We start from the raw sequence: 23499 nt of genomic DNA, 5'->3' as shown, positions 1-23499 counted from the left end.
GGCTAGACATTACAGAAACTTTTTTTTTTCCGATTTTAATTGACATAGGCGGAGTAAGTCTCCGTTCAATCATAGCTTCAATAGTCTAAGCAAGAAGGTCGCTTTTTGGATCTCCTGTTCTTCCTCCAAAATGAGCCCAGCCTCCTCTTCCTTTGGAATTTCGCCCTCGATATGTGTCACCACATGCTTGTCAATTGGTCGACGCAGCACTTTCTCCATCGCTACCGCTTGCGTATGGAATACATTGTTTAGTCCAATATCATCGGGGTCTGAAAGGACTTTGTACTCCATTTTGACATCGTCCGTAGCAAGTAGACCGGCCTTCTTTCGTAGTCTTTGAACGCGACTAACGACTTCTCGTCCCAGACCCTCATCTGCCAGCTCGGGGTAGACATTAGCGTCCAGAATTGTCAAAACGTCATTGTCGGTGTTGGGCTCCATGTTTTGTGACGCCTCATCTTCGGCTAGATCGCGTCTAACCACCAAATCCCCTTCAACAAGCTCAATGCCATCAACAACGATCTTTTTCTCCGCCACAAATCGTTTGACATCATCGCTTGTCAAGGACGGCAGAGCTTTTTTGACCTTTTGAACATCCTTCTTGAGCTTCTTGCCAAGCGTAGGCCAGTCTGCTGTGACACGGTATTGCACATTGTATTTCTTTTCATCTGAAGACAGAACAAGGTCTCGCAAGTTCAGTTCCTCAGTGATGTATGTCTGAAGAGATTTGACATCGTCCAGGTATTGCTGATCCTGATGAATGACGACCAACGTCTTCAGAGGCGTTCTCAGCGCCAGATTCTTCCGCTCACGAGAAGTTCTAGCGAGTTCAATGACTTTCTGCATCCTCGACACACGTCTTTCAACCTCCTCATCAAAGAGTTCTTCGCGGACTTGAGGGTAGGGCTGGAAGTGAACACTGCGATCGTCTTCTCCGCGTAGATCCTGGGGTATATGGGGAAGAAGTCGCAGGTAGATATTGTCCGTCAAGAACGGAGTGAATGGAGCAAGGCCACGGACAATTGTGTATAAAACCTCAAATAGAGTGTTGAGCGCATGCTGGGTATCATCAACACCATACTCACCCTTGAGGCGCTTTCGGTTGAATCTAATGTACCAGTTTGTGGTGTTGTCAATGAGTTCGAGCAGCCTGGGAACAACAGTATAGAGGCGGTAGCTGTTCATCTCTTGGTTGACAAATTTGAGAAGACTTTGGCAACTAGCCAAGATCCACCGATCCATGACATTGGTATTATTCACCTCGGCCTTCGGGTCAAAAATGTAGTCAATGTTCTCGATTTTCTTCAGCAAGGCTACTTGTCCCTCAAAGAACTTGTAGCTATTCCACAAAGGCAGGAGAACTTTAGAGATAATGTCCTTCACGCCAGACTCCTTAAACCTCAACGTTTCGGCTCGAACGACGGGAGAATTGATCAAATAGAGTCGCAGAGCATCTGAGCCATACCGATCCATTACCAAAGTCGGGTCAGGGTAATTCTTCAATCGCTTGGACATCTTCTTGCCGTCTTCAGCCAACACAATACCATTGACAATGACATTCTGGTAAGGCAGTTTTCCGAATAAATGGCAGCCTAGGACGGACAGGGTATAAAACCAGCCACGGGTTTGGTCTATCAACAAATCAGCGTTGGACGGGAACAGAAGAACAATTTACTTACCAAGACCCTCTGCAATGAACTGGGCCGGAAAGGAGTCTTGGAACTCCGATTCCCGTTCAAATGGATAGTGTGAGGCTCCGTATGGCATAGATCCACTCTCAAACCAGCAATCGAAAACTTCAGGGATACGACGAAGCTGGCCCTTCCCTTGCTTGCTAGGAATGGTGATGTGATCGATAGAATCCCGATGTAAGTCGGTAAGATCTCCCTCGTAGCCGCTTAATTCCTTCAACTCTGCGACACTGCCGATGGCAACGAGCTCTTTGAAATCATCGCTGGCCCAAAGTGGAATGGGGGTTCCCCAGTATCGATTTCTGGCGATATTCCAGTCTCTGGCATTCTGGATCCAGTTGGCGAAGCGCTTTTCCTTGACGAAAGACGGCACCCAGTGAGACTTTTCAATGCCCTCAAGCATTGTTGGGATGACCGGTCCAACCTTCACAAACCATGCCGGAACAGCCCTGTAAATTAAAGGAGTGTCAGACCGCCAACAGAATGGATAACTGTGAGTAATCTGCCCATCGACGATCAATCGGCCTGTTCCTTTGAGATGCTTGATGATAGGTCTGTCTGCGGCTTTGACGTGCTGTCCAGAGAAATCCCGAACTTCGGATGTAAAGTTTCCATTTTGGTCCACTGGGTTGGGAGGAAGTCTGACATCGGTAACGACCCCATTTTCAACAGCAATTCTGTAATCATCTTCACCAAATGCAGGGGCCTGATGGACAATTCCTGTACCTGCGTCAGATGTGACGTATCCGTCCAACCAGACGCGGAACCCAGAATCTTTAAATTCCTCTTGGAAATAATCGAAGAGTGGCTCATATCTCCAACCTTTCATGGTTGAACCTTGGAAACGTTCGACCACCTTGTATTTTGCCTTCTTTGGGTCTTTGTAGAGTGTGCGCAGAAGAGTTTCCATGAGAATGTAGTGCTTTCCTGACGCCTCGTCGAGAATCTTCACGTATTCGAAGTCTGGGTTCACACAAAGGCCAGTATTGGATGGAAGTGTCCATGGTGTCGTAGTCCATGCCAGGAGGTTCACATTCGGGTCGTCGGCCAGAGGAAACGAAACCACAACAGCCGGGTCTGTCACATCACGATAATTTTGACTAGCCTCGAAGTTGCTAAGAGGGGTGTTCAACGCAGTAGAATACGGCATCACCCGATATCCACGATATACTAGGTCCTTGTCCGCTAATTGCTTGAAAACCCACCAGACAGATTCCATGAAAGTGAAATCTAATGTGCGATACGGATTGTCGAAATCGATCCAACGACCTAGCCTTTCAATGGTCTGCCGCCATTCACCGGCAAATCTCATGACAATTGCGCGACATTCGGCATTGTATTGAGCAATACCAATTTTCTCAACGGCTTGCGAACCAGACATCCCTAGCTTCTTGTCTATCTCGTGTTCGATCGGAACGCCATGGGTGTCTTTTTTTCTTCGTCAGTGAAAGTCTCGTCGCATTGGAAAAAAGGTGCCAAATACCCCAGCCAAATCTTCGCTCACAGTAGTGGCCCGTCATGGAAAAGTATCGGGGGATGATATCCTAAACAGAGCAAGTTAGTATCGAATCAAGAGCTATAGTAGTCAAATCGAAACTATGATAACAAGATAATTACCTTGATGGTACTGGCGAGCAGGTGACCGTAATGGGGAAGCCCGGTCGCGAAAGGAGGGCCATCGTAAAAAGCTGTTATTTTACACCATGAGCGATTGTTCACTTCTGAAGGCCTCTTTGAAAGGTGACTCACTGTACGGCTTCTTGCCCTTGGAAAGTTCTACCTGTCGCCGAAAGGCATCAATTTCCCTCCACCGCTTGAGGATGGCCTCCTCTTCGGCGGGAAAATCAACAGACATGACTGGCACGATATTCAAAAACGGCCTCACTGTCAGTTGGTTGCAGAAGGGTGTGTGGTGTGCAAAGATGAAAAGTTTCGACACAACGGAAAAAGATAGCGGGGTGAGTCACGGAGTGCCCTCATCCCCCGCCGCTTATTTCAACGCACCTGGTCCGAGCGTCTATTTACAGCCACAGCAAATAAATCGTTCATTGTAATCATTTTCCCAGCTATATTATGGACGATACTAAATGCAGTATGCGATCCTCTATTTACTCGATAGATGGGTATTCTCACAGGCTCCTGAATATTGACATTAGGTTCAATCCACATCGTCGCCCTCGTCTTCATCTTCATCTTCGTTTTCGTCTTCCTCGTCTTCAGACACTTCTTCTCCAAGTTCTTTAAGTCGGTTCTGTAAAGTTCGTTAGGTCTTGCATCTTCAAAACAGTCAGGTTTACGTACTTTTTCCGCCTTTCTTTTGGTTTCGAGGTCGCCAAATACAATAAGCAGGTCTTCCAATTCACCCTGGGCTTCTTTCTTGGCCTTCTCTGCTCCCTCGAGATCGCTCTGGGCTGCTTGCGTCGTGTCTCTAGCTTCTTCAAGTTCTTTCTGTAATGCCCGGCTTTTTTCTTGGGCCTTTTGAAGTTCCCTTTCTACCGTTTGAATCTTATCTTTGGCGTCTTTGAGCTCTTTGCCTCCACCTTGAGTCTCCTCCTTGACCCTTTGAAGCTCTTCTGCCCCTCGTTGAGCTTTCTTTTCAGCCTCCTCGGCTCGCTTCTCGGCTTCCTTGATCCGACTTTCCATGGTAGAGGCTCTGCCCGAGTATTCTTCTTCGACAGCTTTCTGGGCTCGGGTATGATCCTCGGTTGCTTTGTGGAGATCTGCTTCTAGAGCAGCGATGGACTTCTTAAGGTCCGCCACTTCATCCTCATGGCGCTGCCGCAATTTTGCGCTTTTCTTCTCGTAATCTGCAGTAGTTTCTTTCAACTGACTATCGATGGCTCGCAACTGCTCACCATGTTGTTTAAGCAAATCGTTTCGGTTTTGCCTGTGCTGTTCTTCCAGCTTTGACAGTTCCGCTTCGTGATCCTTCTGTAGGGTTTGATGCATTTGCGTGTGCTGTTCTCCCAGCTTTGATAGTTCTGCTTCATGGTCTTTCTGTAGGTTTTGGTGTATTTGCTTGTACTGCCCTTCGAGCTTCGATCCTTCCATTTCGTGAGTCTTTTGCAAACTCTCGTTGATTTGCTTTATCCGAGATACCTCGTGATTGGTTGATTCCCTAGTGCGCCGGTGGTCAAGTTGCTCCTGCTCAAGCTTCTGTTGTAGATTCAACAAATCCGTTTCCAATTTCTGGATTAACTGGCTTCGGTCTTCCACTTGTGCCCGGAGGGAATCGACCAACTCTCTTGAAATCCCTTTTTGAATCCCGTTTGTGATGATTGGGATTTCCAGTCCTGGTTCACGATCGATTGCTCGTATCAGGCGATGGAAGTTGTCCTTGATGAACTCAATGAAGGTCCCGTCAAAGAAAATATCAGGCAATCCACCATCGTGATCACCTCGACTCGTTCGTGGCAGGACCTCAAAATCTCGAATGAATGGGTCTTCCCGAAGCTTGGTGATCTTGTCAATGTACTGTTCTCTACCAAGCCTGCTAGTTAGTACGTTGTGAATAGTCTCGCGTGGGATAGGCGAATCTTTTGTCGAAAACTCGTAGATGATGCCTAACAGGACAGAGCAAAGACCAGAGACTAGGACGTTGCCGACACCACTCTGCTTGATTTCTTGGACAAGACTTTGAATAATGCTGCCTTCACCGAGGAAATCATTAACAGCATCAGGATCCTCAAACAACCAACCAGACAAAAGCATCAAATACCCAATAGATATTCGCTCATCGTCGCCACGCTGCATACCTGTCGTTAGGTTTCCAGCGATTGTTTGGATGCAAGTAACAACTTCTTCGCCTTTTTCCGCGTTTCCTTCTGTGACTTTCATGGCGAGGGCTTTAGCCTCTGGGTCTTCAAAGACAAGGTGGAACATTAGAACAGAGCCGATCCAATTGCGATATGGGTCAATGTTCGCTCGAGACTCTGGGGCTTCGAGCAACACACTCAATATATTTGGAATTTGGTCGTTTCCGCTTACGTGCCCATCGATAGCTCTCCGCAGAACATGTAGCCGAATTCCAGTATGTTTAGCGAAGAAAGCCTTGATGCATTCGCCTGCTGCAAGGCGTGCGTTCAAGGCGAAAACGGGAGCAGGCTCCAGTGCTAGCTTGAGTAAAGCTTCGATAACGTTAATTCGAACAGACGTTTTTGCCTTGGGAGTACCATTCGGTGTGTCAGATGTGTTAGGATCGGTTTTCCAAGAAACTTCAATATCTGCAAACTTTTCTTGAAGTGTCGAGTTTCCGCGGATCAAACCAGCACATGTCTCTAGGGCCTTGAAAGCGAATTAGTATACAAATTCACGTGCAGAAGGCAAGAATACTAACCATGGCTATGATATGTATCCCAAAGTCTTTGCTAAAAGCTATCAGAAGCACCTGCTCCATGACTCCAGCTTGCCAAAATGCAGTTTGGTTGATTTTCTGGATCCCCCCTCTAACAAGAAACAATTGGATGATAGCCAGTAAGCCCCAGATATTTTTGTCTCGCCGAGCGATAGACCATGGTGGTAGCTCTTCTTGCTCTTCCTTGGGTACTGTTATTTCGCTTAAAAGTGCCGCAAGCTTCTTGACACACCCAGTCTCTCTGAAGTAGGACTGGTTGGAAACATTTAATCGAAGTAGGTTTGCCAACAAAGATAGGCAGTCCTCGACAACTTCAGATCCATGAGATAGCGAACCCTCGGCTTCAATCAATTCGAAAGCTCGGTCAAAGGCATTTTCGAATGCAACAAGTTTCTGTAGTTCGGCCGACGAGGGAGTGAGGGCAATCAAAAGGACCAGCGCCTCTATTTAGAAAAGCGGTGTTAGCAGGTTAATACAAGCGCAGTATCTTCGAAACATACCATTTCGAACAGGCTCCCTAGCATCGGAAAGCACATTGACTAATCTGGAGATACCCAGAGGCGCGGTGAAAATGCATTCTTGTGTACGGTCTGGTCGTGCGGAAGATATTGACGAGATCAATTGCAACGAGTAAAGCCGGGAATAGAAGTCTCGTGTTTCAAGGAGGTCAAGCAGAGCTGTAATATTGTCTTGGCGCTATACATACGGTCAAATTGCAAATCCATTGAGTTGTTTGTTTGTGAATTCCCTCACCTGCGTGAACTCGTCCGCAAGCCATAAAACAATCTCTTCTGAAGCTTCAGGCTTTATATATAATTAGCCGCCAATAATCAAGCCCACTCTCAGATAAGACAACTAACGCTTTTTTCGTCCGGAGAGAACAACATTAACAAGGTCTCCAAGACCACTTTGATCGTATCAACATCTTCGGCATCTTTGCTAATGCTAGAAATCAAGTCTCGCAACGAACCAGATGCGACGCTTGCGGGGTATGTCTTTGCGAAGCTTCTCAGTCCAAGAATTGCAGCTCTTCGGTCCTCTAGCAATGTTGCGCTCTGGAGTCTACCAGAGAGTGTGGTGATCGCATCCGTAGCGGTCTGTTTGGCCGGCGCCTGGGATTCGAGTATGCGGAACATTCTGAATGCTGATCATGGTCATCTAGACCACAATCCGTAGCTAATACATCTGAGCAGAAAATATAAGCTGGCGTCCTTCGAAGTGGTTTGTTATTTTCAATGACTCTGAGGCCAAGTAACTGATTGCCGCATGCGCACCGGTGTTTAAGCTTTTCCTGTTCCGGATTAGACCCTACTCTAAGCCTTAAACCTAAACCGGAAAAACTTAGTGCCGAGCCTTCCGTCGCATTGTAGTCCTTCGAAGAAGCGCATCTTTCTGTTAACCAGGTTCAGCTTCCACGCTGAATCAGAGTCTTTTTTGCCGCTTATTGTTGCGCCATATCCTCCAAGTGCAGTTCGATTTTTAGTCGCGTCGTCGTTTCGGGTTTACTTGCGATCATATTCCAGGCCCGACTGTCGTCGATGGGCAATCACTCGGTCGAGGAAACAATCAAGAAAAAGTCGAATTATTGCGACTTGCAGCCATGGGTGTCCCCGCACTTTTCCGTTGGCTTTCCAACAAGTATCCGAAGATCATCTCTCCGGTGATCGAGGAACAGCCATATGAAGTCGATGGCGAAGTTATTCCGGTTGACACGACTAGGCCGAACCCAAATGGCGAAGAAATGGATAACCTCTATTTGGACATGAATGGTATCGTCCATCCATGTACTCATCCAGAAGGAAAGCCACCTCCAGCAAATGAACAGGAAATGATGCTCGAGATTTTCAAGTACACCGACAGAGTGGTGAACATGGTTCGCCCGAGGAAGCTATTGCTGATCGCAGTTGGTATGATGATCTCGACCATTTGTAGCCTCTTTTTTTTATTTGATTTCTAATGTTTTCTTTACGCAGATGGCGTTGCACCCCGAGCGAAAATGAATCAACAACGTTCCCGACGGTTCCGTTCGGCTCAGGAGGCAAGGGAAAACGACGAGAAGAAAGAAGAATTTCAGAAATTGCTGGACCGACAAAACGCCGCCAAGGGAATCAAACAGGATGAAGGGATACAAGAGAGTGTGATAACGAAGACCTGGGATAGGTAAGGCAATTATTGGATACATCCAATTATGGCATTCACTAAATTTTGTCTAGCAATGTGATTACACCCGGCACACCATTCATGGATATTCTTGCTGCATCCCTCAGGTTTTGGATAGCTTATAAACTGAACACGGATCCGGCATGGGAGAAGGTTTGTTGAGTTCATGTCTATGGTCCCTGGAATGGTTTACTAATATTGTTTGAAGATGAAAATCGTCATTAGTGATGCTACCGTGCCAGGAGAGGGCGAACACAAAGTTATGAATTTCATTCGCTCTCAGCGTCAAGATCCAAACCATGACCCTAACACGCGGCATGTTCTATACGGACTGGTCTGTAATAACCATCATTCGTTTTCATTTCAAAACTCACTAACTCCACGAATAGGATGCCGATTTGATCATGTTGGGTCTTGCGACTCACGAGCCACATTTCCGAGTCTTGCGAGAGGATGTCTTCTTTCAAGAGTCCAGGCCTAGAACCTGTCGTCTCTGTGGCCAGACAGGTCATAAAGCAGAAGAATGCCGGGGTCAGGCTAAAGAAAAGAGCGGCGAGTTTGATGAAAAACACAAAGCTACATCTTTGAAGCCATTCATCTGGCTGAACGTATCTGTCCTTCGAGAATATCTTGCTGTGGAGTTAAACGTGCCTCAACAGCGCTTTCCCTTTGACCTGGAACGAGCTCTGGATGACTGGGTTTTCATGTGTTTCTTTGTTGGCAACGATTTCTTGCCGCATCTTCCTTCATTGGACATTAGAGAAAATGCAATTGATACGTTGATATCTCTATGGCGCGAAAACATCCCGCTCATGGACGGATACGTGACCCAAGATGGAATTGTCAACCTCAAGCATGCACAGTTGATTTTGACTGGCTTAGGGAAACAAGAAAAGTCAATCTTCCAAAGGAGAAAGCAAGCTGATGACAGAAAAGCTGCCAATGAACGGCGCAGGAAGGAAGAAGACAAAATGCGCAAAGACGAACAATCTCGAAAACGTCGCAGAAGCTCCCCGAACTATGGAAATGCCGATCCTCAACCCACCTCACCCAACACAAAGTCTCGCAAATCAGGAGACGGTTTTATCGCCTCGACCGAGGTTGAACTGATAACCCCGACTCGAGGACATTTGTCCAAGCAAGATAGACAGCTAACGCAAAGTCTGGTTGTCAACCGCGGAGCCGTATACAAAGCGAACATGGCAAATAAGAGTGCCGCTGCTGCTCTTAAAAGCCAGCTCCTGAAAGATAAAACTGGCACTCCTGACACCGCAGAATCCTCTGACGGCGCTGCAGGTGAAACAGAAGCTGCTCCAGAAGATTCCGAGCAGGCCTCGCCATCAGTCCTAGGGAAGAGAAAGGCAGAAGACACAGCAGAAGATGTGGAAGCTGGGACCCCCGGGCGAGACTCGCCCACAGTGCCACCTCCAACGAAAGAAAACGATGAACCTCCCCCTGATACAGTCCGGCTGTGGGAGGACGGTTATACTGAGAGATACTACGAACAGAAATTCCACGTTGACCCTAGTGACGTGGGCTTCAGGCACAAGGTTGCAAGAGCCTATGCCGAAGGATTGCAATGGGTTCTCCTTTATTACATGCAAGGATGTCCGTCCTGGACTTGGTATTATCCGTATCATTATGCTCCCTTTGCAACCGATTTCGTTGACTTGGGAGATATGGACATAAAATTTGACAAGGGGAAACCGTTCCGACCTTATGAGCAGTTGATGGGAGTTTTGCCGGCCTCCTCGAATCATGCTATTCCTGAAATCTTCCATGACTTGATGTCGGATCCCAACAGTGAAATCATCGACTTTTACCCTGAAGATTTCCCCGTCGACTTAAATGGCAAGAAATTTGCCTGGCAAGGAGTTGTTTTACTACCTTTCATAGATGAAGGCCGTCTGCTAGCAGCAATGAACAAGAAGTATCCGCTGTTGAGTCCGGAAGAACAGGCACGTAACACCATGGGGAAAGACGTGCTGCTTCTTTGCGACCAACACCCTCTGTACCAGGAGCTGGCTACCAATTTCTTTTCAAAGAAGCAAGGTGCTACAGAGTACGCACTCAACATGCGTGTCAGTGGAGGACTAGCTGGGAAAGTGGAGCGTGACGACAATTATATTCCCCATAGCTCGCTAAATCCACCCTATGATGTTGATATGCCTGCTGTTGAGGAGGATAGGTCTATTATGTGAGTGATATTCTCTTTTTTGACTTTCATTCTTCTTTTACTAACTTATATCAGGGTCAATTACGAAATTCCAAAGTCAACTCACCTTCATAAGTCGATGCTTCTTCGGGGAGTACAGTTTGCCGTCCCAGCATTGGACCAGGGAGATATCAGCGCCGTAAAGGCGAAGTCGCGTTCCGGTGGCCGCTTTGGTGGAAGAGGTGGCAATGGAAACGGTCGAGGAGGATACATGAACCATAATGCTGGGCGGCCTCCCACGAATGATCGAGCCAATCCATTTGCTGCTCACTTGGATCCGTCATTTGTTCCGCCACCTATGGGCGGTGCTGGAGGATGGGCTCCTCCTTCGACAGGCCCTGGAGGCTATTCGCGTGGCCCTCCACCTCCTCCTCGAGTCGGCGGTGGTGGTGCATATTATCCTCCTCCTCCACCACCTCATGGGTATAACAATGGTTATTCCTACGGTCAAGGAAGCGCTCATGGCTACCCCCCTCAAGGCCAACAGGGTCATTACAATAATCCTGCCCAGTACAATCAACGCGACCACTACGATGGCTCGCAAGGTGGCTACCGGCCGAACAGTAATTCGCGCGGCGGCTATTCTGGACAGAGGCGAGACAACTATCCTCGCGGTCGTTACTAAGGACAAATCTTTTGTATATTCAGGCCATGTTGAGTCCTGGGTTGTTGATAGATGCTAGGGGTTCAGGGTCTTATGCTTTCATAGTTCACTGTGTTTGTATTACTATACCCATTGTCCAAATTGTCCAAAAACCGTTGCCTTCAGCGTCGTAGTTCTCGGACTTGTCCAGTAAAAGTGACTTTTTTTTTTCCCCTTTTTTCTCCTCTTTTCGTGTTTCTTCCTTTATTTATTTGTTTTGTTTCGGTTCTCCCCGTGTCGTTTTATGAGATAAAAATCAAATACAGTCAGCAATACGCTGAAACCAACGAACTTGCCTCAAGTAGAAGTCGTAGGGCCAATCACAAAGGCGGGCGGTAAAACGCTGTTGCGGGATCGGAGAAATGAAGCCCCGCAGAATTTCCAGTATCGGGATAAGCTCTGAACACGAGGTTGACTCACCGGGCTTACTCTGGTGCTTATCTCACGCTGGGGGCCGTAATGCGCAATTCTTATTAATTATTGAACACTAAGCACGCTTTCATCCAACGGTGTACAGACTGTTTTCCTCTTGCCTTTTGCCCTGGCACGATTCTGTCAACTCAATCTCTGGTTGGTAAACTGTTCCGTGTGAAAATTGGAATGATCAATTGACCGTGAGGTATAGGTTATCTGCGTCATGAATTAAAAAGTCACCTCTGAACTATATCGACGATTAAGGCTTTGCAATCCGCTATTTTTGCCAGAGGGCCTTGAGCGCAAATGGCTGAGCCAACTAAGATCCCGATCCTCGGCCGCGAGAGCATCATCGCGGACTATGGGATCTGGGGCAACTATATCGTACAGGATCTTCTTTTGAATCTACCATCGAGCACGTATTTGCTTGTCACCGATACCAATCTCGGGCCAATCTACAATGAGTCCTTCGCAAAAGCTTTTGGCGCCGCCGCCAACGCCGTATCCCCAACCCCGCGTCTCCTAGTTAAAGAAATTCCTCCGGGCGAGAGCTCCAAGTCCCGCCAAGGAAAGGCCGATATTGAGGACTGGATGCTTCAAAACCTTTGTGGACGGGATACTGTGATCATCGCTCTGGGCGGAGGTGTCATTGGCGATCTCCTGGGTTTCGTTGCTGCCACCTACATGCGGGGTGTCAAATTCGTCCAGGTCCCAACAACACTGCTGGCAATGGTTGACTCGTCCATTGGAGGCAAGACTGCCATTGATACACCATTGGGAAAGAATTTGGTCGGAGCAATCTGGCAGCCCACCCGGATCTACATCGACCTCAATTTTCTGAACACTCTTCCCGAGAGAGAATTTATCAACGGCATGGCAGAGGTCATTAAAACCGCAGCGATCTCGGACGAGAAAGAATTCGCCTCTCTAGAGAATGATGCCGAGGGAATTCTGGCAGCTGCTCGTAGCAAACCCAGAGCCGGGCGATTCGATGAAGTCAAAACTGTTTTGAAGCAGCACATTGTTGCGTCTGCGCGACACAAGGCATACGTCGTGACCGCAGATGAACGTGAGGGTGGCCTCCGAAATCTTCTTAACCTGGGCCACTCGATTGGTCACGCGATCGAAGCAATCTTGACTCCTCAGGTCCTTCACGGTGAATGTGTCGCTATTGGTATGGTCAAGGAATTAGAACTTTCAAGATACTTGGGTATTTTGAAGGGCGTTGCCGTATCCCGGATGGTAAAATGCCTCTCCAGCTACGGGTTGCCAACGTCGTTGAAAGATCAGCGCGTGAGGAAACTCACAGCTGGCAAGTACTGCTCTCTTGACCAGATCATGGCAAACATGGCTCTGGATAAGAAGAACGACGGTCCCAAGAAAAAGATTGTCCTTCTCTCGGCCATTGGACAGACTTATGAGCCCAAAGCCAGTGTCGTCGCAAACGAAGACATCAGGGCGGTCCTAGCCCCTAGCATTGAGGTTGTGCCAGGTGTTCCCAAGTCACTCAACGTCGTGTGTGCTCCTCCGGGCTCCAAGAGTATTTCCAACAGAGCGCTCGTCATGGCGGCTCTTGGATCCGGAACAGTTCGAGTCAAAAACTTGCTGCACTCTGACGACACTGAAGTCATGCTCAACGCCTTGGAACGACTGGGCGCTGCAACTTTTGCCTGGGAAGACGAGGGAGAAGTGCTGGTAGTGAATGGCAATGGAGGCAAGTTGCAAGCAACCCCTACCCAGCTTTACTTGGGAAATGCCGGCACCGCATCAAGATTCCTTACCACTGTTGCAACCCTCGCAAACAAGGGGTCTGTGGACCACAACATTCTTACTGGCAACAACCGTATGAAGCAGCGGCCCATTGGTGATTTGGTTGACGCACTCACTGTCAATGGTGCTGGAATCGAATACGTCGAAAAGACTGGCAGTCTACCTCTGAAGATCGCTGCTTCAGGTGGATTCAAGGGCGGCAGCATCAACCTTGCTGCCAAAGTTTCGTCTCAATATGTGTCTTCGCTCTTGATGTGTGCACCTTATGCAAAGGAGCCAGTGACTTTGAAATTGGTTGGAGGCAAACCCATCTCCCAACCATACATTGACATGACAACGGCCATGATGCGCTCCTTTGGCATCAATGTTGAGAAATCTACAACTGAAGAGCACACCTACCATATTCCACAGGGAGCGTATGTCAACCCTGCCGAGTATGTCGTAGAGAGTGATGCTAGCTCTGCTACTTACCCTCTTTCAATTGCTGCTATTACCGGTACCACGTGCACCGTCCCCAATATTGGGTCTGCAAGTTTGCAGGGCGACGCACGCTTCGCAGTCGAAGTCTTGCGGCCTATGGGCTGCACGGTTGAACAATCTGCCACTTCTACAACCGTTACCGGTCCAGCAGATGGTGTCCTGCGTCCTCTCCCCAATGTCGATATGGAGCCAATGACAGATGCGTTCTTGGGTGCGTCTGTTCTTGCTGCAGTTGCTCAAGGAGAAGGATCAAACCACACCACTCGCATCTATGGAATCGCCAACCAGCGTGTCAAGGAGTGCAACCGTATCGAGGCAATGAGAGTGGAATTAGCCAAGTTCGGCGTGGTCTGCCGTGAGCACGAAGATGGTCTCGAGATTGACGGTATCGATCGGTCGGCTCTCCGACATCCTTCTGGCGGTGTCTTTTGCTACGATGACCACCGTGTCGCATTCAGCTTCAGTGTTTTGTCTCTTGTGACTCCAGAGCCCACCCTCATTCTTGAGAAGGAATGTGTAGGCAAGACATGGCCAACGTACTGGGATGCACTAAAACAGAAATTCGGCGTGCAGCTTAGTGGGAAAGAACTCGAGGAGACTGGACTCGTCGAACAGGCTCGTGCTGATCGGTCCTCTGCGTCCATTGTCATCATCGGTATGCGTGGGGCTGGAAAGACTACGAGCGGTCGCTGGGTTGCGAAGGCACTTAAACGCCCCTTTGTGGACCTTGATATCGAGTTGGAAAAGAACGAAGGCAAAACAATTCCGGAAATCATCAAGGAACGTGGCTGGCAGGGCTTCCGTGAGGCCGAGTTGACCTTGTTCAAGCGTGCTCTTACTGAACGCCCTACTGGTTACGTTTTTGCTTGCGGTGGAGGAATCGTCGAGTCTGCAGAGGCAAGAAAGATTCTTATCGACTACCACAAGGTCAAGGGACATGTGCTCCTCGTCATGCGGGATATCAAGAAGGTCATGGAGTTCCTCAACATCGACAAGTCGCGGCCTGCTTATATTGAAGACATGATGAGCGTCTGGCTTCGCCGGAAGCCTTGGTTCCAGGAGTGCAGTAATGTACAGTACTACAGCCAGCACAATAAATCGAGCGAAATGACCCTGGCCTCGGAAGACTTTAGCCGATTCCTTCATTTTGTCACTGGAAGGGTCAACCCTCTAGCTGCCATTAGGAAGAGAGATCTTTCTTTCTTTGTGTCGCTGACGCTCCCTGATTTACGCACCACTGGTGATCTGTTGCGCCGTGTTTCTTCTGGATCAGACGCAGTTGAATTGCGTGTTGATTTGTTAGAGGATCCTGCGTCAAGCAATGAAATACCTACGCCCGAGTACGTTGCCGAACAAATTTCCTTCTATCGCACCCAGGTATCCCTCCCTATTGTATTTACGATACGCACGAAGAGCCAGGGAGGAAGGTTCCCCGATGATGCTCATGAGGCTGCATATGAGTTGATCAAACTTGCGATCCGTACCGGCTGCGAATTTGTGGATGTTGAAGTCACCTTCCCTGAAGAGTTGGTGCGCAACGTTACAGAGATCAAGGGCCATACGAAGATTATTGCGTCTCATCACGATCCGCAAGGCAAACTTAACTGGACCAATGGATCGTGGATCCAGTTCTACAACAAGGCTCTACAATTCGGTGATATCATTAAACTGGTAGGCGTTGCAAGCGGATTGAATGACAATACTGCATTGAAGGAGTTTAAAGACTGGGCAGAAAAGGCCCACGACGTGCCTGTCATTGCTATCAACATGGGTGACAAGGGCCAGCTGAGCCGCATTCTCAACCGCTTCATGACCCCAGTGTCTCATCCCGACCTCCCCTTCAAAGCAGCACCTGGACAACTGTCGGCCACGGAGATTCGCCGGGGACTTGCGCTCATGGGTGAAATCCAGCCCAAGAAGTTTGCGCTTTTCGGCAAACCAATCGCTGCGTCGCGCTCACCTGCTCTGCACAACACGCTTTTCCAAATCGCGGGATTGCCTCATGAGTACACGCGGGTCGAAACGGACAAGGCCCAAGACGTCAAGGATTTTATCCGGTCGCCCGATTTCGGAGGCGCCTCTGTCACGATTCCTCTGAAGCTGGACATCATCCCGCTGATTGACGAAGTGCTGAATGAGGCAGAAGTCATTGGTGCAGTCAACACCATCGTTCCTGTCAAGGGCGCCGATGGCTCCACGCGTCTCGTTGGCCGCAACACAGATTGGCAGGGGATGATGCACTGCCTGCGCGAGGCCGGCGCATATAGCGGAGATGACGGTAATTCCAGTGCTCTGGTTGTCGGAGGCGGTGGCACCGCACGCGCGGCCATCTACGCCCTGCACAACATGGGCTTCTCCCCGGTGTACTTGTTGGGACGATCACCAGAGAAAATCCAAAACATGGCGTCGACTTTCCCCACTGGGTTTGACATCCGCATCGTCTCGGACGCCGCAGACCTCGAGACTGTCCCCACCGTCATGATTGGAACGATTCCGGGGGACAAGCCAATTGAAAGCGGCATGCGCGAAGTACTCTGCACCCTACTCGAGCGCGGCCAGCAAGCCAACCAAGAGGCAAAAAAGCGAGTGCTGCTCGAGATGGCTTACAAGCCCTCGGTGACTCCGTTGATGCAGCTCGCCTCTGACGCGGGCTGGGTGACGATTGCTGGGTTGGAGGCGCTGGTTGGCCAGGGATTCTACCAATTCCAGTACTGGACTGGGATCTCACCTGTGTATGAGGATGCCCGTGTAAGTTTTTCTGTCTGATTCGTTATTATACTGTGGAAACTAATGTGGTTCTTTGTTTTAGAATGCTGTTCTCGGCCCGGCGGAATAGTAAAACTGTAGAAGTGATTGGTTAGAAGTTCTATTGGCTTTTTGTTAGTTAGATTTTAACTTGAATTAGACAGTTTATACGTTTCATTAACGAACGGCACCTACTTAGTCCAACAGTCTGACATATGGTCGGCGACCTTGATATCCAGATCAGGCTTGCCACTGCCACATATTCAGCTGTCTTGAAAGGCAGCCTTACCTTGCAGTAGCTTCGATTAAAACATTAATTCCGATACTCGGGTTTTTGTATTTACTATACAAGTTCTATTACATTACTGATATTTGAAAGAAAGAGAAATTTTCATCAAACTGTAGTATAACCTGCAAAATGAGGTGTGGTGTCATGTTGCATAAACAGTGCAATTTAAAGTCTGTCATAAATAGAAACACCCCTTCAACCAATCACAGCCCATCCTGTTTGCACAGCCACAACAAATAAAAACCCAAATCAACGCCAAATATCACAACGGCTATAACTGACAATTTTATTATTTCAGGGGTATAATCCGATATTTTTTTTTTTTTTGAATACTACTAGTAATAAACTAGGACAAATGAGTCAGGGGTCAATTTAGCTTTTTTTTCTCCTTTCTTTTTTTTGTCGGCGAAAGTAACCACTTATCTTCGCCGATGTCCTAAAATATTTGAATAAAACTAGCCATCACATGTAAATTCGAGACTCTGAAATGCACTTCTTCAGCTGGACAATGGAAACAATTTGCCATCTAATGTTGTTAACGCATGCGTGTTTTGGCCATGCCACGTTTTTTTGAGCCACATTTTGTTTACAAAGCATTCTTAGCCTAGGCAGAAGAATATTCTATATTTATTATGTATGAGTAAACAATTACTAATCTATATCGAACATTATAAAAAACAAGCCACGATTACAAAGCACACTGCCTCTTTGAACTCCAGTCGAGTTTGCTTAAAAAAAAAATTCTGCATATTATTATTATTAATCTACAACATAGTAAATACGGATATAAATTGGTAAGAAAAATAAATAAATTACACGGGAAGATCGTGGGACAGTGGACCAAACCCGGCCGCCGATCAGGCCCCACTTGATCGTCTCCACGGAGGAGCACACTTGAGGTAGGTAGTCCACACCCGTTGCACGGTTCATATGCTTTGTCATGTGGCAGCAAATTTTACAATATGTAAAATTCGATGGGTTTCTAAGGGGATCTTGAATATTCTGCGTGTTTCTAAAAATGGCAATTGGGTAAGCCAATTGGTTTGAATTCATGTGAAAACCCTATTCTATACTATACTACATGGATATGAGCAGAAACATGTGGCTTTGTGGGGCCAGTAACCTCACAAGACACACAAATAATAACAAGGAGAATACTACCGACCGAGTCAATTGCAAATCAATGGTCACGAGGGCATTGACACTGAAGGAACCCAATCCTTGCCTGAATTGCTGCGGCGGGCTTTTGTAAGTACGAAGTAGTAGTTGGTACTAGGATTGGGATCGGCCAAGCCACCAACTCAAACTGTCATCTGTTTTGGAATATTCAATTTAAGAGCAGGAAAGACCATTGAGTAGTAATTTGGAATGTATATTCAAAACTTTTGTCAGTGTACAGTCTCTATCAGCTATGATACAATAATATAGTACAACGATAGGTCTCTCATCAATATATACCCTCAAAAGAAAAAGGAAAACACACCTCCCATATGCAAATCGTCGGACAGTATAAAATCTTTCATAACATGGCAAGCATGATAACCATAGCCATAAGCATAAACATAAGCATAAACATAACAATCGTAACATGACAGGATCATAAATAATTAATAATGTGCTCCGCTCAGAAACAAAAATAAAAACCAAAAAAACGCTGTATCAAAAGTACAAAAGATTATGTAAATCAATAGCCGTCATGGCAAAACCATCTAGTAACAATGGAATGCTGATCATAAAATGAAACAGTGGAGACGAGCAAGGGGGGGGGCATCGCTGGTGACGAAATCAATTCGAGTTGAAGTCATCGCGGCGTGAGTGATGCGTTGAAGAAGGAAAGGAGCAGAGGCCGATGACGTCAAGGGCTTGCGCCGGGAAGTGTCGATGATCGCGCTAACCCACATGCGGAAGCCGGCCCGCCGATCCGAGTGAGGTGATGTTCCCGATCGGGAATAGCCGATGACGTCGACGAGAAGCCCCGCCGTCATTGTGATCCAGGACGATTGTTCCGTTTGGAGAACGTAGACACACAGAGAAAGAGAGAAGAGATTACTCTCGGCTCTTGCGGCGCTGCTTCCCCGGCCAGTCGACCTCTGGGTGCACGACGCGCATGTGTCGCGTGAGCGCATCGTTGCGCGAAAAGGTCTTCTCGTCGGTGCACAGATGGCATCGCACTTTCTGCTTGCGGTTGTTGTGAATCGTGTCCTCATGCCGAGTCAGATCGTACGGCCGCGAGAAAATAGAGTTGCATGGCTTGCCCGTCGAAGGATTGATCCGCTCGCACCGGTGGGGGCCGGCCTGCGAGTTGCGCAGGGCCAACGAGGTGTTGCTGTGCTCGCGCGCGGTCACCATAGGCTGACCAGTCACGGTCTGGCGATGGGCTTCGCGCTTGTGCTTTTGGAGCTTGGACGGCGTCTCAAACCGTAGTGTACAGCCATGGTACGTGCAGGTGTACGTGCCCGAATCAGACGAGGTATTGCCAGGGCGCTTCATGTCGATCGATGTTGATTCGCTCTTCGTAGAGTCCATCGTAGTCAATGACGCTGGGAAGTCCGGTGTTTGCTGCATAAGGCCCTCGTTGCTGCGGTGAGTCGGCGCTTGCTGCAAGTAATTGAGTTGCTGTGGCAGACCGCCCGCCTGACTAACGTATTGATTCGGAAACGGCTCCATCTGTGAGTAAGGTAGAGTAGGCTGGAAAGTGCTAGCACTGGATCGGCGAGACACCAGGTTGCTGCCGTTCATAGCAAAGTCATTAGTCGGGAAAAGGGATGGGAGGCCATCGGTAGCCGACTCGTCTGGTCCCTCGTGGTACTCCAAAACAGCATCCTTGGGCGAGATGGTCTTAACTTCGGCGGCGGCATTGTCCTGGCCCATGTTGATGCCGCTGGTAGCAGGTAGCTGTAGTGTAGAGCCGAGCGCAGGGCCCTGGAGACGCGCACCGCGAAAGTCGGGTGCCAATGGCGATCCCTGGCGGAAAGGCGATCGGTCTCTATTGATGGAGCCGTTGACTGGCGACTGCGATCGCGCCGAGAGATGGCCCTGGTTGGCAGCATTAAGGCGATCGGCAAACAGATTGCGGTAGGGCGCAGAGAGCATCTGCTGGTTCGCGTTGTTGGCGGGATTGCGAATCTGGGATGTGGGAATCACAGCCGCGTTGTAGAGCTCGTCCTGATAGACATCAGAGATGGTGCGGTTTAGCTTTGGCACCCCGACGGGCATCGCCGTTGCGCCTTGGCTGTTAAAGTCTGGAAGCGCATCGAAGTGTAAGTAATCATCCATCCAGCGGTCAAAGTCAAGAATTCGGTCCTCACCATGGACTGCCGCTTTCGATCCGTCATCGAACTCGTCATATGTAGTTTGAGGGGTCACGGGAGAGTTCTGGTGACTCAGGCTAGACACCGACGGGGCCAGAGAGTAGTGGAAAGAGGCGTCGTCCTCTGCTGCAGCTTGCTTGCGTTGATGTTGTTCCATGACTGCCTGTCTCATTGCCTGCTCAACAGCCACATTGTCGCTGTGCTGGCTCGAAGGGTCGTAGTTCTGGAAGGCCGGTGCCAAAAAAGAACCCTGGAGGTTCTGGAGGTTCTGGACGGGTGTCTGGACAGGAGTAGGCAGCGACTTTTTGAAGGATTCTGCGCCACCAGCCGAAGAGCTGCGGTGGTTGGAAACTTCCGCGGACTGTGGCGAATTTGAACCTGCCTTGCCGGAGGATCCCGATGCAGCACGCTTGTGTGCGTTTTGAAAGCCAGTCCGCCGGGCGAGGCCGTTCTGTGCATGTGCTGGGCTCAGGAGCTGGATGTTGGCCGAGTCGCTGTCCCAGCCGTGTGGATTGGTGACAATTCCCTGCTGTGCCAGCATGGAGGCGTCTGTGTGGAAGGGCGGTGCCGGGTACTGTGCCGGTGTGTAGCTCTGAAAGGATGGGTTGTAGGATGAAGCCAGGCTCATTGGCTGTGCTTCAAACAAGCCTCCTTCGGTGGGAGCAGGAAAGTCGCCCGAAACCGTGGTGACTGGCGACCGCGAGGTCGAGAAGACAGGCGATGAAAAGGTGGGCGAGGTCGAACGCGACGAGGGCGAGAAATGCGCGCGCGCTGGCGAGTGGAAAGGCGAGTCGAGAGTGTTCTGGTACTGCTGCAGATAGTTGGGCGGAAGCTGCTGGTCTTGTAGTTGCAGCTCGTGGGAGGGGAAGTCGAGGTAGTCGTCAGAGCAGGAGTAGTTGTAGTTGTAGTTGTAGTTGTGGTTGTTGTCGGACCAAGGAGTGATAAAATCCTTACGTACGGTAGTCGGGTGGATGAGCATAGTTTGGTCGGGAGACGTCAAGGCGGTTGCCACCCGGGGGGAGCGAGGCTTATATAGGCGGGAAGGTTTTCCTGCAGTGCGGTGAACCATGGAATTAGCCGGCAGTTTTGGCTGGGAACAGACGAGGATTGACTTACTGTGGCCGTGCACAATGCCAATCAATCAATGGATATCTTGCGGATCCGAAGACGATGGAAGATTTCCGGCGGGCGAACCTGGTTGCCGGGATGATGGGCAAGATTAAATCCGGTCGGCCGGCTGACCCAAGGATGAGTCAAAAGTGAGTCGATCGATTAATTACAGAATCAGTCGAAGCGATGCCTGGAGTATAGAGCGAGCGCTAGTTGATCGGTGCGGGTAGGCGCGGAGCAGGCAGAGGGTTGATTATTAGGTACCAGTTAACTGATGGTTGCCTGTCGAAACCAAAGTCAAGATGAGGATGACTGGAGGTGTATTAATTGTGTGTGGTGTGTGGTGTGAAAGTGTGAGCGATGTGTGAGAGTGTGAGAGTGTGAGGGTGGAAAAAAACAGCGCCGGGCATCGCTATTATAGCCATCATGACGTGTAAATACTAAATAGTAGCAGCAGTCTTCAAGTATGCGACACAGACGGCAGGCAGGGATGTGCCCCACCTGCCGTCGGTAACGCCGGTACGCTGTCTGGTATTGATTGTATTGAATACGCTGCTGATACGCCCGGCGCTGGTTGGCCGTGGCAGCCTCGGCCTTGGCGCTCGGGAACCAGCACACTAGCCAATCAGCGCGCCCCACGACGGTCCCCGCTGGACGGTTCCGGCAGGTTCGATGGTGGCTGACTCACTAGCCACGTCTGCTTTCTCAGCATCGGCCGCCCCCGATGGCCCCCAACTGTGGCTCGTGCCCCCGCTGATCCTCGCGGTTCCAAACACCCGGGACCAATCACTCCCCGTCCCCGAGCACAGCCACAACCTTGTCGATCTCAGATCTCTATCGATCGGCTGCCAGGTCCCTGCTGAACATTCTTCTGCACTTCCCCAGTTTTTTTTTTCTCGTGTGGGCAGGCAACTGGATTGTTTTTTTCGTACTTTTTTTCCCGTCTTGTGTACCTTTCCGCAGTCTAACATTGGCACGCGTCAGCTGACCCCCAAGCCAGCGGATATTGACAAAGCCGCCATGCCAAGCAAGAGTCACGATGAGTGTTGCCGACGTTGGCCGAGATCAGCTGACCATGTCTCGCTTATAGAGCATGCCTTGGTATTTACATTATTTACACAGCTAGTACTACGTAAGTACGTAGAAGCGCCGATGAGTCACATGGATGAGCAGAACAGGAAACATGGAATTCCATCTAAATCCGGTAGTACTATGCCTCCGTAAGTCCGGGGGTGGGCCGGAGAATGCTCGGACGGAAGCCCCCCGGCAGGAGACCTCGGCACTGCTCGCCAATCGCTAGGACATACTTTGGTACAGTATGTATTAGAATGATTGCTGCTACATTTTTCACCTCCATCTGGAAGTCTTACCGGCGTTGTGATCAAATAGAAAGAAAGAGAGAGAGAAAAGGACAGCTTGACATGAGGCTGTGCGGGCCACATGGCGGGAGCCTGAGCCACCCCCGGTTTAGTCTATTCTTCTAACAGGCTGGCATGTGATTATGCCTGCATTTCATTATGCAATATGCACCCCTTAGGCACCTACTTACTACATTAATATTCGGCGTACGTGACTAGGCTACTAGCCAAGTCAAGTGGTGGTGAGCCCGATTCAGGCCCGTCTCGGCCAGCCGGTCGCCGGCTAGCCGTTCGGCGTGTGGGTCGGTGGTTTGTCAGGCTTGATCCGTGCGATCGCTACATACATTCTCCGGCGTACGTACTGCTAACGTACTACCAGTACGTAGTCCCATTTCAAGCTGCCAGCCATTATTTCCCCAGGTCTGCCAGTCATGGCTAGCGAACGGCTCGCCACTCTTAGGAGTCTATTTAACTGGCGTGTCCTCACCCTTGGGACTTGCCCATGTTTGGAGTATTTACCCGATATCAGCTCATGTCTTTGACAACATCCCATCAATCGTATGCCAGTGTCTCATGTGAACCACTCTTTAGCTGATCGTAGTAACTATTCAGTTCTATCCGTTGACTCGTGCCGCGAGCCGACCGACCGACCGACATAGTATAGACTCGGAAAAAAACTCTTTCCACCTGCATGAAAACCAACAAGCATAACATAGCCTAAACACGCTACAAGAAAGAATGTTTATCCTGAATTCATCCGGTTTGTTTGTAAAAAATAAAAATATATAATTCCATACGATACGCGGTTATTTCGGTAACCCGCTAGTCCGCACTAACCAAGGCTAACGAGGGGGCTCAGCCCGATCTACGCTAATTTTAACTAAATTTTTTAACGCTAGTGGAAAGAAATTTTCTTCCTCCATGCTTCTAGAAGACTAAAAGCCCTACTACTAGTGTAG

General features: G+C 49.0%; 4 protein-coding genes across 4 annotated transcripts; 2 read left to right on the top strand and 2 right to left on the bottom strand.

Annotated features, from left to right (window-relative positions):
- Positions 1-69: 69 nt before the first annotated feature.
- TRUGW13939_09356 (uncharacterized protein) lies at positions 70-7181 on the bottom strand (the record flags this gene model as incomplete). Its single annotated transcript, XM_035492478.1, has 11 exons — positions 70-1631; positions 1680-3119; positions 3175-3235; positions 3309-3379; positions 3441-3548; positions 3696-3708; positions 3993-5975; positions 6028-6488; positions 6546-6741; positions 6799-6849; positions 6906-7181. 11 exons carry the CDS (start codon positions 7179-7181, stop codon positions 70-72), a joined length of 6222 nt encoding a protein of 2073 aa, XP_035348371.1.
- A 464-nt stretch (positions 7182-7645) lies between these two features.
- Positions 7646-11045, top strand: TRUGW13939_09355 (uncharacterized protein; the record flags this gene model as incomplete). Its single annotated transcript, XM_035492477.1, has 6 exons — positions 7646-7952; positions 8019-8205; positions 8259-8358; positions 8414-8539; positions 8595-10402; positions 10457-11045. The coding sequence occupies 6 exons, from the start codon at positions 7646-7648 to the stop codon at positions 11043-11045; spliced, it is 3117 nt and encodes a 1038-aa protein (XP_035348370.1).
- A 738-nt stretch (positions 11046-11783) lies between these two features.
- Positions 11784-16563, top strand: TRUGW13939_09354 (uncharacterized protein; the record flags this gene model as incomplete). The annotated part of the gene is made up of 2 exons (XM_035492476.1): positions 11784-16475; positions 16537-16563. 2 exons carry the CDS (start codon positions 11784-11786, stop codon positions 16561-16563), a joined length of 4719 nt encoding a protein of 1572 aa, XP_035348369.1.
- Positions 16564-18807: 2244 nt separating this feature from the next.
- Positions 18808-21051, bottom strand: TRUGW13939_09353 (uncharacterized protein; the record flags this gene model as incomplete). Its single annotated transcript, XM_035492475.1, has 1 exon — positions 18808-21051. The coding sequence occupies one exon, from the start codon at positions 21049-21051 to the stop codon at positions 18808-18810; it is 2244 nt and encodes a 747-aa protein (XP_035348368.1).
- Between the last annotated feature and the right edge of the window lie 2448 nt (positions 21052-23499).

This window comes from Talaromyces rugulosus, chromosome V (assembly GCF_013368755.1).
Source record: "Talaromyces rugulosus chromosome V, complete sequence".
Lineage (NCBI taxonomy): Eukaryota > Fungi > Ascomycota > Eurotiomycetes > Eurotiales > Trichocomaceae > Talaromyces > Talaromyces rugulosus.
This window is presented reverse-complemented; position numbering and strand designations above follow the sequence as displayed.